Here is a 15715-nt window from a genome sequence, read left to right on the forward strand (position 1 = left end):
TATTTCTTTCTCTGAATAAAATATCTCACTAATTTAAGAAGTATTGGGGCCAGAAGAGAATTTCTACTTAAAGTATTTTTATTCTCATAATTGTTATTCTATACCCACAAAGTTTCAACATTTCACTTTTTAACATTCAAACCCTAATTTGAACATGAGGAAATTCTAACCTAAATCTTGTCAGGATTGTTAAGAAAGATGAGGTTATAAAGTAAACCTGTTTAACAGTCCCTGGCAACCCACTCCAGTATTATTATCCGGGAAATCCCATAGACAGGAGCCTGATAGACTACAGTCCACAGCGTTGCAAGAGTTGGACACGACTGAACAACTGAGCACCATACTTTTTGTGGCTGCAGTATGTACGTTTATTGGTCACATAGCCAACAAGAACTCTAACACCAACCAATGAGGATTATGAAAGGGTCATCTAGGCCTGAAAATAAAAGTATAGGGCTTAATGTCTATTTTGCTTTCCATCTATGCTCACAGGGTAGCTGGACGTATAGCTTTGGTGCAACTGATCGAGCGTTCTTCCTGAGCATTCTTATTAAAGCTGAACAATGAATGAATACATTTGGAATCCATGAATACCTTTGGGTGGTTTTAGAAATAAAATAATCAGGTTAAGAGCAGGGAAACCAGGGTGCATAAAGCAACTCAACCCATATAAACATGTATCCTTTTAACATTTGTACATATTAATTAGGAGAATTTCTTCCTGAATTTAGGAGTGCATTTGCTTTCTTCATCATCTCCTTTAAAAATGATGGCGGTATGATGTCAAGGCAGGAAGAGCCTAAGGCAAAGTGATGACATTCCTTCAGGAATGCACACCTTCTGGAGGCTGCAAAATCAAATGGAGAATGGGGGTGGGGTCTGCTTGTGGGGGAGCTGACTGATGTCTAGGCTACCTTAGGCCCTTTGAAGGAGGGAAATTACCTTTATTAAGGCTACTATGTGACATGTCTTGCACGGAGTAGTACATTATGTTATGTAGTCCAGCGAGGTGTCAGTAGCATCATTTATGTTAAGTTTGAGCAAACTGAAGCTCAAAGAGCTTCAGGTAACTTATCCCATTAGGAGGCAGAATGGGAGCCTTCTGGTTCTCTCACCCGGCACCACAAGTGGCTCACCCACTTGAATGGACATGGTGATGCACTCACTATGTCTCAGAAAAGCCAAGTGGATGGGCATTTTAAAACATGTGGTTACATTCTTCTGTTTATTTTTCTACAACTTGGCTCCTCTATTGACTTCTGTAGCTGGCTATTTAAGCAGGTTATTTAAGGAAATATTAAGCAGGTTTATTGAGCAAATATCAGGAAAACATTTATAGCTGGGCACGAGAAACTTTGAACTCAATAGTTCACGGCTGATCACTCTTTCTTGGAAAAGCCCTTCATTGCATTCCTTTGACAGGGGCTGTTGGTAGTTAAAATTCATCTTTGGGTTAGCTGAGGAAGGTGTTACAGAAAAATGGCCACCTGTAAACTTACCACATAGTCTGCATTTAATGACTACTTCCCAAGGACCGTGAGGGCAGGAAGTCATCCTTGGAGCTGACTGAGGGGTGTGGCCTCCCAGAGAAGAGGTCCAGAGGCTGACTGAAACCCAGGGTCAGGCAGGATGTCTCAGGAAAGGCGATTCTTTTGATGAGAGAAAATTGGGCATGACTGGGTACTCAGAAAGCCAAACAGGAAATTGAACAGAGGGAGGAAACTTACTACAAAAGTAAATGATAACCAAACGCTGCTTGATTTGAATGTTAAATATGTTTGGCTTTTAAAATGAGATCTGATACCAGAATCCACTGATAATACTGAACATTAGGAAAGCTGTATAGCTACAGGTTAAGTGCCTCATGACACAGGGCAAAGGGAATAGACAGCACTGTCTGGGGAACACTTTCACAGGGAGAATCAACCCTGAGTCTGATCCCGCCTCCAGGTTTAACTACTGGTTTGCAGAATATGGGGAAGAAGAACATGTTGACACTACAAGGATGCAATTAGTCTGTTTCAGAATGTGGGGAATTCTATATAACAAATGGTTCAGTTTCTCTCTTTGAGCCACTGCAATGAACATGCTGCTGACTCTAAGTGGTAGAAATCAGGCTAAATAAGCTAAACTACTACTAGTGAAAATCTCTCTCCTATATTCGATTCAGACAAGAAGACAGTTAGCAAGAGTTCTGTCAAAAACTGGGCCTTTTGGTGTAGCTCCAGGACTCGCGAGGACAACCAACACCCACCTCTACCACCCACAAAGCCAAAACAGCTCTTTGGAGCTCCTCTTGAGGATGTATGTGATAACGACACCCTGCCCACCCCAATTCTGGTAGGTCTTATTTTGGTTTTCTGTAACCCTCCTGAGGAGGGGAGTTCTGAGAGATCAAGTGTTCTCTTCCAAATCTACCCCCAAATGAAGAAGTCTGGCTTTGTCTGATAAGTTTCATAATATTACTTCAAAGAATAAGGTCTGATTTAGGTACTGCAGAGTTAGAAGGCAAATACCAGATGAAAAGATACTCTCATCCATTCCACTGATTTCAACAAAGACCCACCTATACTGGCTCAGGCCAGTTAAAATGGACTCTGTAAGGTAAGGGAGTCAGAGAAGGCGAGGTTGGGAGAAAGCATGAGACCAGCACTTGACAGAACAGATCACCTTTAACGAGGCGAGAAGGGGCAGCAGTCAGAGGAGTGAGCTGCTGCACCACCCCAAGAAAAGAGTGAGCATCTACAGGCCTGTATGTGGAAAGCTACTGTCCTAACGGGGCCTGTTCGCCAAGGTTGTTCAGAGCAGTTCTCTCTCACACAGCTGGGGCAAGGAATTTCGGAGACCGGCCAGAGGCTGGGACCAGCTGGGAGCTGGGCGTAGTCAACCTAATGTCCATGTTTTTCTTCGGGTGACAGAGTTCTTTATTTTGCATAGAATGGTGGGGAGGACCTGGAGGGGAGTTTTAACTCCAGGCTATTTTGAGCTGTGTAACTTTCCTTCAGACTCTGTGTGTAAGAATCTCTGAGGTCCACTTCATCCTCATATGGTCTCCTGGTCTCCTCCCTTGAAGTCGACACTCGTCTCAAGTCTCCTTCAGCTGAGTCTACTCCGCCTTATGACTCAAAATGTCTCACACGGATTTGATTTGTAACTCAAGTGTTTAAGCATAAAGTACTCATCCTCTGGCAAAAAATGAATCATTTGAGCCTGACAGAATGTGTCAAAAGAAAGTCACAGAGTTTGGACTGTGCTTTATCAAATTAGTGTATTGAACTGTAAGCATTAACACTTGTTCACTGTCCACTATCTCTCCAAGCACTACACTAGATGCAGGGAATTTTATGGTAGATATGAAGAAATTTGTCATCCAAGTTATGTGCTAGCACTACCCCAGACCTGTGTCTTTCACAGAAAATTTAGGGGGCAGCTATGATTATCATCACCCCCACTTCATAAATGAAAAACCAAAGAGCCTCACCCAAGTATGTGCTATGCCTAAAGTCTCACAGTGGATAAGCAGCAGAACAGATTCCACATTCCTTGAAAAACCTGGCTCCAATATCTGTTATCTCTCTACTCTGCAGACAGCAGAGGATATTAAAATACAGAAAAAGGAACTAGAAAGGCTGATGAGAAAGAAATGTGATCGGAGAAGGAGGAGAGGCATATTGAGCCTGATTTTGAGGGGAGGGAATACAGGAAATAGGAATGAATGGGGTGGACAGTCCCTGAAAGGGGAATACACAAATGGAGCATGAATATGGCAAAAAGATTTCCACACTCAGGGAAGAGCATCTATTACAGGGAATGATGAGAAAGGAGCGGTGAAGGAGGAGAGGGTGAATCTACAAAGGCCGCAAAGCAGAGACGTTTAACACGGTAAATTCACTAAAACGGAGAGTCTGATTACACAAGTGTTTAAAATGTTTCAGGGTATGAATGCCAAATCGATTGTTGGGTAGAAAATATATTTAGAGGCACTGAAGAAAAATTTTCAAATTGACTTCGGTCCAGTTCTAGCACTGTACCCTCATACACCACAGCTCTGTCAAAAGAGGACCAAGCTTGTGCTCTGGGCTTGCAGATATGAAACGTCCCATACTTTTCTTTTCTTTCCTTCCCTATAGGATATGCTTTCCTTTATCAACCAAAACGGGCCGTTCACAGAAGGCATCTTCGGAAAGTCAGGCAAAATACAATCATGCAGAGCCCTAAAGAAGAAACTAAACTCTGGGGACAAAGTGAACTTGGATGATGAATCCATTCTTGTGGTAGCATCCACCTTAAAGGTAAGGAAAGTTTGAGCCTTATCCACACACAGAGCAAATCTGAAGCTGTATGACTGGTCCTTCATTATGACTGCCCAAGAAACATAAGAGGCGTAAGAGAGGAAGGATTTGAAAAAGTGAAAAACACTTCACAAAGCCAAAATTGAAGGAAGGTACCCCAAATACGATAAGCCCCATATATTAGATATTTTCCTTTTTCATTGCACATCTTGACTCCTGAACACTCCATGCAAAAGAATAATAATAAATATCAAAATACACACTTACACATAGAGTGTTTACCAAAACAAGCTTCCTGCTTTTGATGACTTCCTCATCATCTTTTAACGAAGGCAGCATTTCCAAAATAAAATTTACATTAAGCTTTTGGAAATAGTAAACAGAAGTAACTTCCCAAGGGGCTCAGACAGTAAAGAATCCGCCTGCAATGTGGGAGACCTGGGTTCGATTCCTGGGTTGAAATGATCCCTGGAAAAGGGACTGGCATACCGACTCCAGTAGTCTTGCCTGGAGAATCCCACGGACGGAGGAGTCCGGCAGGCTATGTAGTCCATGGGGTGGCACAGAGTCAGACACGGCTGAAGCAACTCAGCATGGATGCAAGACTGATGGTTACTTACTGTGGTAAACTCGTGTGTGTGTGTGTGTGTGTGTGTGTGTGTGTGTGTGTTAGTCGCCTAGTCGCGTCCGACTCTCTGTGATCCCATGGACTGTAGCCCACCAGGCCCCTTGGTCCATGGGATTCTCCAGGCAAGAATACTAGAGTGGGCTGCCATGCCCTTCTCCAGGAGATCTTCCTGATTCAGGGATCGAACCTGCATCCCTTGCATCTCCTGCATTGGCAGGCAGGTTCTTTATCACTAGCACCACCTGGGAAGCCCATTTGTCTTACAGTGAATCGAAAAACGCTTAGTGAGGCCACCAAGTTCTCTGATCATTTCATCATCCTTCCTTCCCCTGTCTGTCAATGCCTTTTACTTTAAAATTAGAGTAGGGATGACTCCACCATTTGTTCCTCCTTTTATCTCCCTTACCATCTTCAACACCCTTTGTTAATATTTGTATGTTTAACCCACCACGCAAGCTTACAGTTACATGGTAACCAGTTTTTATTACATGCCTCATCTTATAAATCTTATTTTTAAAGTGAGTGCAACAGTCAAAATCAGTTTGGAATTTTGAAAATTCAATAGATTCATACAAAAAATAGACTGAGTTTGAAATGATACAGCTAAATCACAAGTGTATAGTTAAATTTCTACCAGGGCAATAATAGAACAGGAAAAAAATTTAATCAATTCATCTTGATACTTGTTAGCAGCTATGAACAAAGATATATTGATGTAGTAATAACTACAGACAGGTTATTAAAATTACCTTAGAAACTAAACATATGGTCTTTCCTTGTCCCCTATTAATGTTCGATTGTATGATAACAGCAACACTGCAGATACGACTTGGAGCTGACCCCTACTACACGTGCACCATAATAACACACACTAGGTGTGCAAACAGCAAGTAGAGCGCTACCCTCTGTAAGGTGCACCCTGGGGACTGATTTGAGTTCTGAGCAAGATTTACTAGGCTCTTGCCTATTTCCATGCTCTAAGCACAGACTAGTAAGAGGGTGGCTACTTATGGGTACAGGTCTTATACAATCCCAAAGTGTTCTTTTCCTAAAGTTGATTGATCTTGGTGGGGAATCAGACTTTGCAACCTCAGCCTTGATAATACCATATGTAAAGCAACCATAGAGTTGGTCTAAATCAGAAATGAATACATAGAACCACATTGAGTTTTCCACTAAACTGTCTATAAACAGAGATCCAATAGCAAATACCCACAGCATATTCTGCCTGAGTCATGTCCTGGCCTAACCATACTCAGTCTCACCAATCGATTCTACAGCACAGGGTCCAGGAGAGAGAAGAGACACACTCTCCAAGTGCAAGTAGTTTAGTACACAAGGCAAAGGCCTGCTGCACACTCCCATACGCCCAGAAGCCAACGTGAATTTGAGCAAGACCCAGGTGTTGGTGATGGACAGGAAAGCCTGGTGTGCTGCAGTCCATGGGGTCCCAAAGAGTAGGACACGACTGAACGACTGAACCGAAATGGAGTGCTTCCTCCTTCCAAATGTACTGTGGGCACTCCATAAAAACCATAGTGAAAACCTAATGACCATGATTGGGTACTGTATACCAATTACAAGAAAAAGTATGAGAGGACTGCGACTTTGTACATTATCTTTGTACTCTGTCCTCAGTACTCAAAAGAGTGCCTGGCACAAACAGCAGCTCAATAAGTACTGAAACAAGTGAACACTGACTGGATTATAATCACGACAGTTGCCCAGAAACACTGCCTGAACAAGATACTATTAAGAGAAGTCAGGCTCTATATTAAGACCAGTGGAAGCAAGTTGTGCCTTTGAAACTGGCAAGGCAATACAATCATTTCCCCTCAGTCTTGCACAACAGTTTACAACTTCATCTATTTTAATAGGCCCCATTCTATGATACTAAGACTTGTTCATCAGTGATGAACTTTCCAGGCCTCCACTTAGGAAGCTTACATTTGCATTTTCTATCCCACAGGTGTGAAGTTGCAATGTATCTAAATTCTCACTTTCCTCTTTGGGGAGGATATATTCCATTCAAAGAGTTGTAAGGGTAACATGTTGTTTGCCCTTTGGGGCTTTCGATTTATTTCTAACACCTGCTGCTTAAAAGTCTGTAGGACTGAACTTTTATATGGTTTAAAAAAAAAAAAAAGAAGGAAAAAAACTGAAGCTATTATGAGACTAGCTTTTCCCCAAAGAGCACATATACCTCAAGTCTTCTCTTAATATGTGTATAAGAGCATGTAGGGGTGTACTTTTGTTTGTTTTATTTCAGAACTTCTCTTTCTTGAATTCAGAGCAAGCACTGTGTCTTAAGTAAACAAACAAAATGGGTATGTGCATTTCTTTGCTAGAAACTAACAGGATTTAGGATGAGTTATCACCAGACCTTGCCAGTTTGTACTAATGTGCTAACATGAACACAAAGAGTAAGTTCCAGGTGATAGAAGGAGCTTTAGCTTCATTCTCACTACAGCCCAAACTCTACTTTTATGCGTCTAATTTTAGTTGGGGAAAATCCAACCAGTCCTTCTGGATGTGCAAGGCTGTGGAGAATCACAGCCAAGCTCTGTGTGAATCAGTCTGCGTGGCTATGAACGAACCACGGACTGAACTGAATTTGTCAACTAAATATTTTCTTTGCAACTTCTCCATTGAATTTATCATAAGACTAATATATATTTTTTGATCTATCTAAGGATTTTCTTCAAAATATTCCAGGAGGCATATTTTCAGCCACTCTCTATGATAAATGGCTTGATGTTATTGATCAAGGGAATGAGGAGGAGAAAATAACTGCGACCCAGAGGTAATGATGCAATTTTCTCAACTCTGAGAAAATACAACCAACATACTCTTAGGAAAATATCAGCTTATAGTTTACAGCTGTGTCCACTAAAATAATGACCAGTATCAAAAGGTTTCACTTGATCATACCCATGGAAGCCAGTTTGAAAAGAGATGCACGCCTTATTGGTGACATTGTAATTGGTGTTTTTCTGCTAATCTTATTAATATGGAATGCTTGACCATTTTACACCTTCTGAATACACGAGATCGTTGGAGATGAAATCCATTGGTCTAAAAAGAGATGATAAAGAACCAATCTGCCAGCGGTACGATCTTAAATACAAACACATAACTAACCAGAGCAGTTCTTACTGGCTCAGGAATTAAACTCGGTGAAACCTTTTTGTGTGCATTCATGCCTGGAACTGTGAGAAAGGACTGTGGACATGGTATAAAAAGAAGTACTTTGTTCTCTGTATTTCCACTTACTGAGCAAAATGACTCGCCTTATTGATAAGTGCCTTTTTCTGTCATTAGGCTTCTAGACCAGCTGCCAAGAGCCAATGTAGTTTTTCTGCGATACCTTTTTGGAGTGTTACACAACATTGAGCAACATTCCTCATCCAATCAGATGACAGCTTATAATTTATCAGTGTGTATCACCCCAAGCATTCTTGGTCTGCTTAATTCTGGCAGCACAGCATTAGAAAACTTCACCAAGAAGGTAAGGAGAGCTCTCATTTTTATGCCTTGCAGGGCAGAGTCCCCATTTTGAACCTGAAGTCTGTGGTATTAACTCTGGTGAACCAGTTGTTTAAAGGGCACATTTTAATTACACTGCCTTGGACTGGCAGAGGCCTGCTCTGGTTGGGCATGGGAAGGTGTGTTGCAACTGAGAACAGTCGAGTCACTTCTCCTTTGCCATCCAAGAGATTAAACAATAGACAGATAAGACTAGGACGGTGTGATAGAGAAGAACCTGGCTTTGGAGTCTGAGAACCAAGATTCAACTCTCTAAACACCCCTAATCACTGAGGGGTGTACAAACCTCCAAACTATGATTTCACCATTACACAATGATGACAACACCCAATACATCTGGTCAGTCTCGGCACATCTTAGGCGGCCTGGGCAATATGAGCACCAAAGGTTCCACACATACCGGCCTCACTCTGCCAGTTCTGGCTCACTCAGGAAAATACTTGGCTTCTATTGTGTCTCTGCTAGAGGATGAGGAGGCTAGTAAAATATTTCAGAACATCCTGACAGAGCCACAACATGCCTAAGAAGATCACAGCTCTTTTCCAAGCTCCCCTGGGCAGCAAGTGTGAGGCAAGGCAATGCAGTTAGACAGACAGACATGTTTTCTCTCCAGATGCTTTCTTCTGTCACAAACCCCGCCCCCCCACACAGAAACCTCTGCTACCCAAGTTTCAGATAGTTCTTCACTGAAGTGAATTTCAAAATTTGTGTTGCATTTGATGCTTTATCAAGTTTAATGAGATGCTATATATAAATTCTATCTCAAGAAAACTAGAAAAAAGCTCAATAAAAATAAATAAAACTTAATAAGAAAATATACATTTTTGTCCCAAACATCCTATGTAGGCTACTTAAAAATCATCCTAGTGTTAAGCATGTAGCAATCATTACAAAATTTTAGCTATCAGACTAGGCCACATATTATAACTTTAGTCCACCGACTAAAAGAATTTTAAAATTTGTGCCCAAAGTACTCTTGAAAGGATTAGTTATTTCTTAGAAAAAGCTGATGCATATATCATATATATATATATATTTTAAATCAAGTGAATTATTCTGACTTCTTTTGCATTTTTTGTGAGAGCCAAGATTCATGTATGAAATGTGATTTACTATTAGGCCATATGTACAGTAATACCCCATTTTTTGCCCCTCTGTGTTACAGATTTCTTTCATACAATTTCTCATTGAAAACTGTCTCAAGATATTTGGAGAAGATATCACGTCTCTCTTTGGACCGAAGTCAGTGAGTTGTGATAACAGTGATAGCACTGACATCACTGATAACAGTGAGAAGGTTGCAGGTACGTGAATAATGTAACTGGCTTTTTTTATTTTTTTTTTTTAATTTTTTTTAGTTGGAGGCTAATTACTTCACAACATTTCAGTGGGTTTTGTCATACATTGATATGAATCAGCCATAAAAGACAGCAAGGCTGCCAGGGTCAATGGGAGATCTTGGAGTCCAAAGCACATTCTAAGGGCAGTAATTTCCATCCGCTCCAAGACATGAGAAGTTCCCCACTTGTGAGATCAAAGGCAGGAGAAGACTGTTCTGATTTCAAGAAGCTACTAATACAGCTTTAGAAGACATCATGGTTCAGTTCAGTTCAGTTGCTCAGTCGGGTCCGACTCTTTATGATCCCAAGGACTGCACTGACCCCAACTCCTTGGGGTCAAGGGCTGCAGCGTGCCAGGCCTCCCTGTCCATCACCAACTCCCGGAGCTTACTTAAACTCATGTCCATCGAATCAGTGATGCCATCCAACCATCTCACCCTCTCTGGTCCCCTTCTCCTCCTGCCTTCAATCTTTCCCAGCATCAGGGATTTTTCCAATGAGTTAGTTCTTTGCATCAGGTGGCCAAAGTATTGGAGTTTCGGCTTCAGCATCAGTCCTTCCAATGAACACCCAGGACTGATCTCCTTTAAGATGGACTGATTTCTTTAGAATGGACTGATTCCTTTTTGATGGTTGAGTTCTTTAGGATGTACTGATTTCTTTAGAATGGACTGATTCCTTTAGTATGTACTGATTTCTTTAAAATGGGCTGATTCCTTTAGGATGGACTGATTTCTTTAGGATGGACGGATGGAGTGATTAGAAAGATCTGATTTCCTTTAGGATGAACTGGTTGAATCTCCTTGCAGTCCAAGGGACTCTCAAGAGTCTTCTCCAACACCACAGTTCAAAATGGACATCCCGATAATATATCACATTTTGAAGTTTTTAAAATAAAACTTTAAATAAAACTCATATATAAAAGACGTGCTCTGGCTGAACCTGGAGTGAGCGGCCCATGGCACTGCCTGGTTTATTCCCCTCTCCTTCCTTTTTCTGGTCAGTGGTCCCTGAGGCACTGCAGGTTTCTAGTGCCTTTGCAATAGTTTGAAAAAAAACCATCATCACTGACAAAAAAAGGACTAATGTCAAAAATATTTTCCAGACTAGATACTCTTGTACCAGTATTTACCAGTTGCATTAACTTTGGCCAATTATTCTAGATCAGTTTCAGTTCCTTCATCTCTAAGTTGTTAATGAAAAATACCTAAATCTTAGGATTTCTCTAAAGATTAAGATAATTGATGTAAAATAAATCTGTAAAGAAGCAATTAATAGGTCTAGTAGAAGTTCTCATGAGATTAGAGTTAGTACTACTTGAGCCTAGCTAATCGCAGCTTCCTGGTAGCAGTTCATTCTTATAAGGCAGCATTTAGCTTCAGAACCTGAGGGCATGAATCATGAGTCCCTTTATATTTTTAATACCTCTTGGTTTTATGACACTTATCTCATTGCTTTGAGGAAATCTTTACGACAATCCATTTAGATGAGTCTATGCTCAACATTCAGAAAACTGAGATCATGGCATCTGGTCCCATCACTTCATGGGAAATAGATGGGGAGACAGTGGAAACAGTGTCAGACTTTTATTTTGGGGGGCTCCAAAATCACTGCAGATGGTTATTGCAGCCATGAAATTAAAAGATGCTTACTCCTTGGAAGGAAAGTTATAACCAAACTAGATAGCATATTAAAAAGCAGAGACATTACTTTGCCAACAAAGGTCCATCTAGTCAAGGCCATGGTTTTTCCAGTGGTCATGTATGGATGTGAGAGTTGGACTGTGAGGAAAGCTGAGCACCGAAAAATTGATGCTTTTGAACTATGGTGTTGGAGAAGACTCTTGAGAGTCCCTTGGACTGCAAGGAGATCCAACCAGTCCATCCTAAAGATCAGTCCTGGGTGTTCACTGAAAGGACTGATGCTGAAGCTGAAACTCCAATACTTTGGCCACCTCATGCAAAGAGTTGACTCATTGGAAAAGACCCTGATGCTGGGAGGGATTGGGGGCAGGAGGAAAAGGGGACGACAGAGCATGAAATGGCTGGATGGCATCAACGCCTTCATGGACATGAGTTTGAGTAAACTCTGGGAGTTGGTGATGGACAGGGAGGCCTGGCATGCTCCAATTCAGGGGGTTGCAAAGAGTCAGACATGACTGAGCAACTGAATACCTGAGAAACTAGGACTGAACTGAACTGATTACCTGAGAATACGTTCAAACTAAGACAACTGTTTGCTTTCATTTCATCAGTGACAACAGAACAACCTCTTGAATTCAAGCCAGTGAGAGTGACAGTGATTTACAGAAAGGCACAACTGCAGTATAATGCCATGACCTCATCAAGGATGGGTCCATCCACTGACCTGTCTACAGTTTTCTAAGTTCCTGAAGATTACAGTGCCCATAAGCACAGTTTACCCTTCCTTTTTCTTTATCTTATAATATCTCACTTGAGAACACTTTTTTACAAAACATTTGCATGATTTTGTTGAGACTGAATTAAACAATCACATCTCATCCAGAAATAAATGAATTTCCTGGCACAAGAATGAACATGAGGCACTTAAACCAAGAGAACCACTTTGGATCATTCAGTGAAAAATAAGACCTTTCAAGGTCCCAGCTTATACCATTTCAGTTTTTCTTGATCCCATATATCCGTATTTGAGAAAATATTCCCCCCAAAATATCTCTTCTTTCATTCCTACCATATTATATTGCATTTTTGTACTGTACTGTACATTTTTATATCAATGCAATAAAAATAGGTTAAACCACCATTTCATTTGCTTATGATTCATTTTAACACTTCGGGAGATGCTCAACTGACAGTTTGGGTCTCAACTAAGATCACTTACAAACCTGTAATCAGTTGGTAGCTCAGCTAGAGTAATCTACGTGTCTGCTGTTTGAAGCTGGCTCTGGGCTGATCCCCACGTCTTCAACAAGCAAACCGGCCTACTTCATATGGTAGAAGAAGAGTTGCCAACAGCAACAGGGGATTTTCAAGAGTCAATGTAGAAGAGGGCTCCACAGAAGACTACAAAGACAATGAGTTATTCACTATTTACTGAGGAACGTAAGGGAGTTCCAGAAAAACGTCTGTGTCTGCTTCACTGACTATGCTAAAGCCTTTGACTGTATCTATCCATGGTGCTCAGCCGTTTCAGTTGTGTCCAACTTTTTGCAACCCTATGGACTGTAGCTCACCAGGCTCCTCTGTTCGTGGGATTTACCAGGCAAGAATACTGGAGTGGGTTGCCATTTCCTCCTCCAGGGGAGTCTTCCTGATCCAGGGATCAAATCCATGTCTCCTGAGACTCCTGTGTTGGAGGTGGTATCTTTACCTGCTGAGCTATCGGAAGCCCTTTGACCATGTGGATCACAACAAACTATGAAAAATGCTTAAAGAGATGTGAGTACCAGACCACCTTACTTGCCTCCTGAGAAATCTGTATGCCAGTCAAGAAGCAACAGTTAGAATTGGACGTGGAACAAAAGACTGGTTCATAATTTAGAAAGGCTGTATATCATCACCCTGCTCAATTAATTGATACGCAGAGTATATCATGTGAAGTGCTGTGCCGGACAAATCACAAGTTGGAATCAAGATTTCTGGGAGAATTATCAACAACCTCAGATATGCAGATGATACCACTCTAATGGCAGCAAGTGAAGACGAACTAAAGAGGCTTTTGAAAAGGGTGAAAGAGGAGAGTGAAAAAGCTGGTTTGAAACTAACCATTAGAAAAACTAAGATCATGACATCCAGTCTCATCACTTCATGGCAAGCAGAGGGGAAAAAGTGAAAACAGTGACAGATTTTATTTTCTTGGGCTCCGAAATCACTGCAGACGGTGACTGCAGCCATGAAATTAAAAGATGCTTGCTCCTTGGAAGGAAAGCAATGACAAATCTAGATAGCATATTTAAAAGCAGAGACATCACTTTACCGACAAAGGTCCATATATTCAAAGCCCTGGTTTTTCCAGTAGTCATGCATGGATGTGAAAGTTGGATCATAAAGAAGGCTGAGTGCTGAAGAACTGATGTTTTAAATTGTGGTGCTGGAGAAGACTCTTAAGAGTCTCTTGGACTGCAAGGAGATCAAGCCAATCAATCCTAAAGGAAATCAACCCTAAATATTCATTGGAAGGACTGAAGCTCCTTGGTTGCTGAAGCTCAATACACAAAGAGCCAATTCACTGGAAAAGACTCTGATGCTGGGAAAGACTGAAGGCAACAAAGGATGGCAGAGGATGAGATGGTTAGACAGCATCACCAATTCTCAGTAGTGAGATAGTGGAGGACAGAGGAACCTGGGTGCTGTAATCCATGGGGTTTCAAAGAGTTGGACACAATGAGTGAACAACAACAATACTGTAACTTACCACACATGAAAACAAAACTCAAGACAGCACAACAGTCACAAACATCCTTTTATTCATCAGCTTTTAACCCTCCATTCTTTAGACTAGCATTTCCCAAAGGGTATTAGGAAGCATGGCAGGGAATATCTTTGAAGTAATAATTGATTTTTTTCCCTCAGATATTCCTTAGCTCTTCCTTTCTCCTTGTCTTAAGCTGTCTTAAGGGATAGCTAGATCATTTCCTCAGAAGAGAAGAAATTACAGAAGTATAAGAGAAAAAGAGAGCATTTCGTTGCTTACAAGTTTTGAGAACTTAGTTTCCTAGGAAACAAAAACCATGCCTGGCAGAGGGTGAAGATCTCAGTAGAGACCTCATGGGAAAAGCCTGGATTCACTAGGGGCATGGGATACACGCCACATTCCATAAGTGGAGACCAAGAGGGATTAGGGCGCCCCCACAGAGCAGTTACATAACAGGTCTAAGAAAGACGGTGCACTGTTCATTCATACAGAATTTCTCATACCTCAACATGGAGCAGATCAGTGAAGTTATTCCCATCAACATGAGAATTACAGTATGGAAGGAACAAAGAGAACCAGTGGATCTGAGTAACACATGTCTCAGGCCCATCACCTGGGACCAGAAAGCAAGTAGGACATTTCAGCAGACATCCAGCATACACAGATGATACAGTGGATACATGTCACACCTCATTCCACAATGACCTAGCTCCTTAGCATTAGAAAACTCCATAACATGGATACATTCATGGAGAAAATGGAAAGATCTTGAATTTCTGCCAATCTGGGAACAAAGGATTAAACTAGAAATAAAATGGACTATTTAAAACTATAGAACAGTACATATCTTAATATATTACAGTTTGCAGACTGAGATTGATACCAATATATATAGAATACTTGATCCATGCACTGTTTCCCTAGCAAGGGTTCCATGGTCAAACAGGTTTGGGAAATGCTGTATTTTCCTACTGGAAATCAAAATGCCCATTAACATATTAATGTCTTAGAGAAGACTCACAGTAAAGAAACTCAGTATTTTCCACATCTGACCTGAGAGATCCTTTTAGAGGAAACTTATTAATGAATGATCCTAGAAACATACATAAATAAACACTGCTCTTAACTTATCTTCTTAGGTCACAGAAGATCCTCTACAATGCAACCTGCTCCAGTAATCCATTTTTTCTTCACTATTTCTCAGTGTAGATCCTTTTCTTTAGCTAAGTCAGACACTTCACTATTTCCTGAACAAGATACACACATGTCTCTAAGTATAATTATCAACTCCTGTTTGTCTCTAAATATACACAAACTAGATAGCTACTTGGGTTCTACTCTCAGAAATTTCACAAAAGACATCTGTGACCATTACAGCTCAAATTGATTGCTCTTTTATAATGCATGAACATTTGACCCCATGAGATATTGGCTCATATGTTGCTTTGCACCATCAGGAATTACACTGGTATTTTTATACATAGCTCAATAATCCAAATTCCTGAGGTAAATGA

General features: G+C 41.0%; 1 protein-coding gene across 1 annotated transcript in view; it reads left to right on the top strand.

The window, feature by feature from the left end:
• The window catches only part of LOC133071573 (uncharacterized), a 63293-nt gene extending 51102 nt beyond the window's left edge, over nt 1–12191 (top strand). Inside the window, exons 17-22 of the mRNA XM_061164080.1 lie at nt 2171–2340; nt 4131–4292; nt 7614–7723; nt 8242–8428; nt 9632–9770; nt 12061–12191. Coding sequence (XP_061020063.1) covers nt 2171–2340; nt 4131–4292; nt 7614–7723; nt 8242–8428; nt 9632–9770; nt 12061–12191 — 899 coding nt within the window. The remainder of the gene's footprint in view (nt 1–2170; nt 2341–4130; nt 4293–7613; nt 7724–8241; nt 8429–9631; nt 9771–12060) is intronic.
• Nucleotides 12192–15715: the final 3524 nt, after the last annotated feature.

The sequence above is a fragment of the Dama dama genome, chromosome 17 (genome assembly GCF_033118175.1).
Source record: "Dama dama isolate Ldn47 chromosome 17, ASM3311817v1, whole genome shotgun sequence".
NCBI classification, from domain to species: Eukaryota; Metazoa; Chordata; class Mammalia; order Artiodactyla; family Cervidae; genus Dama; species Dama dama.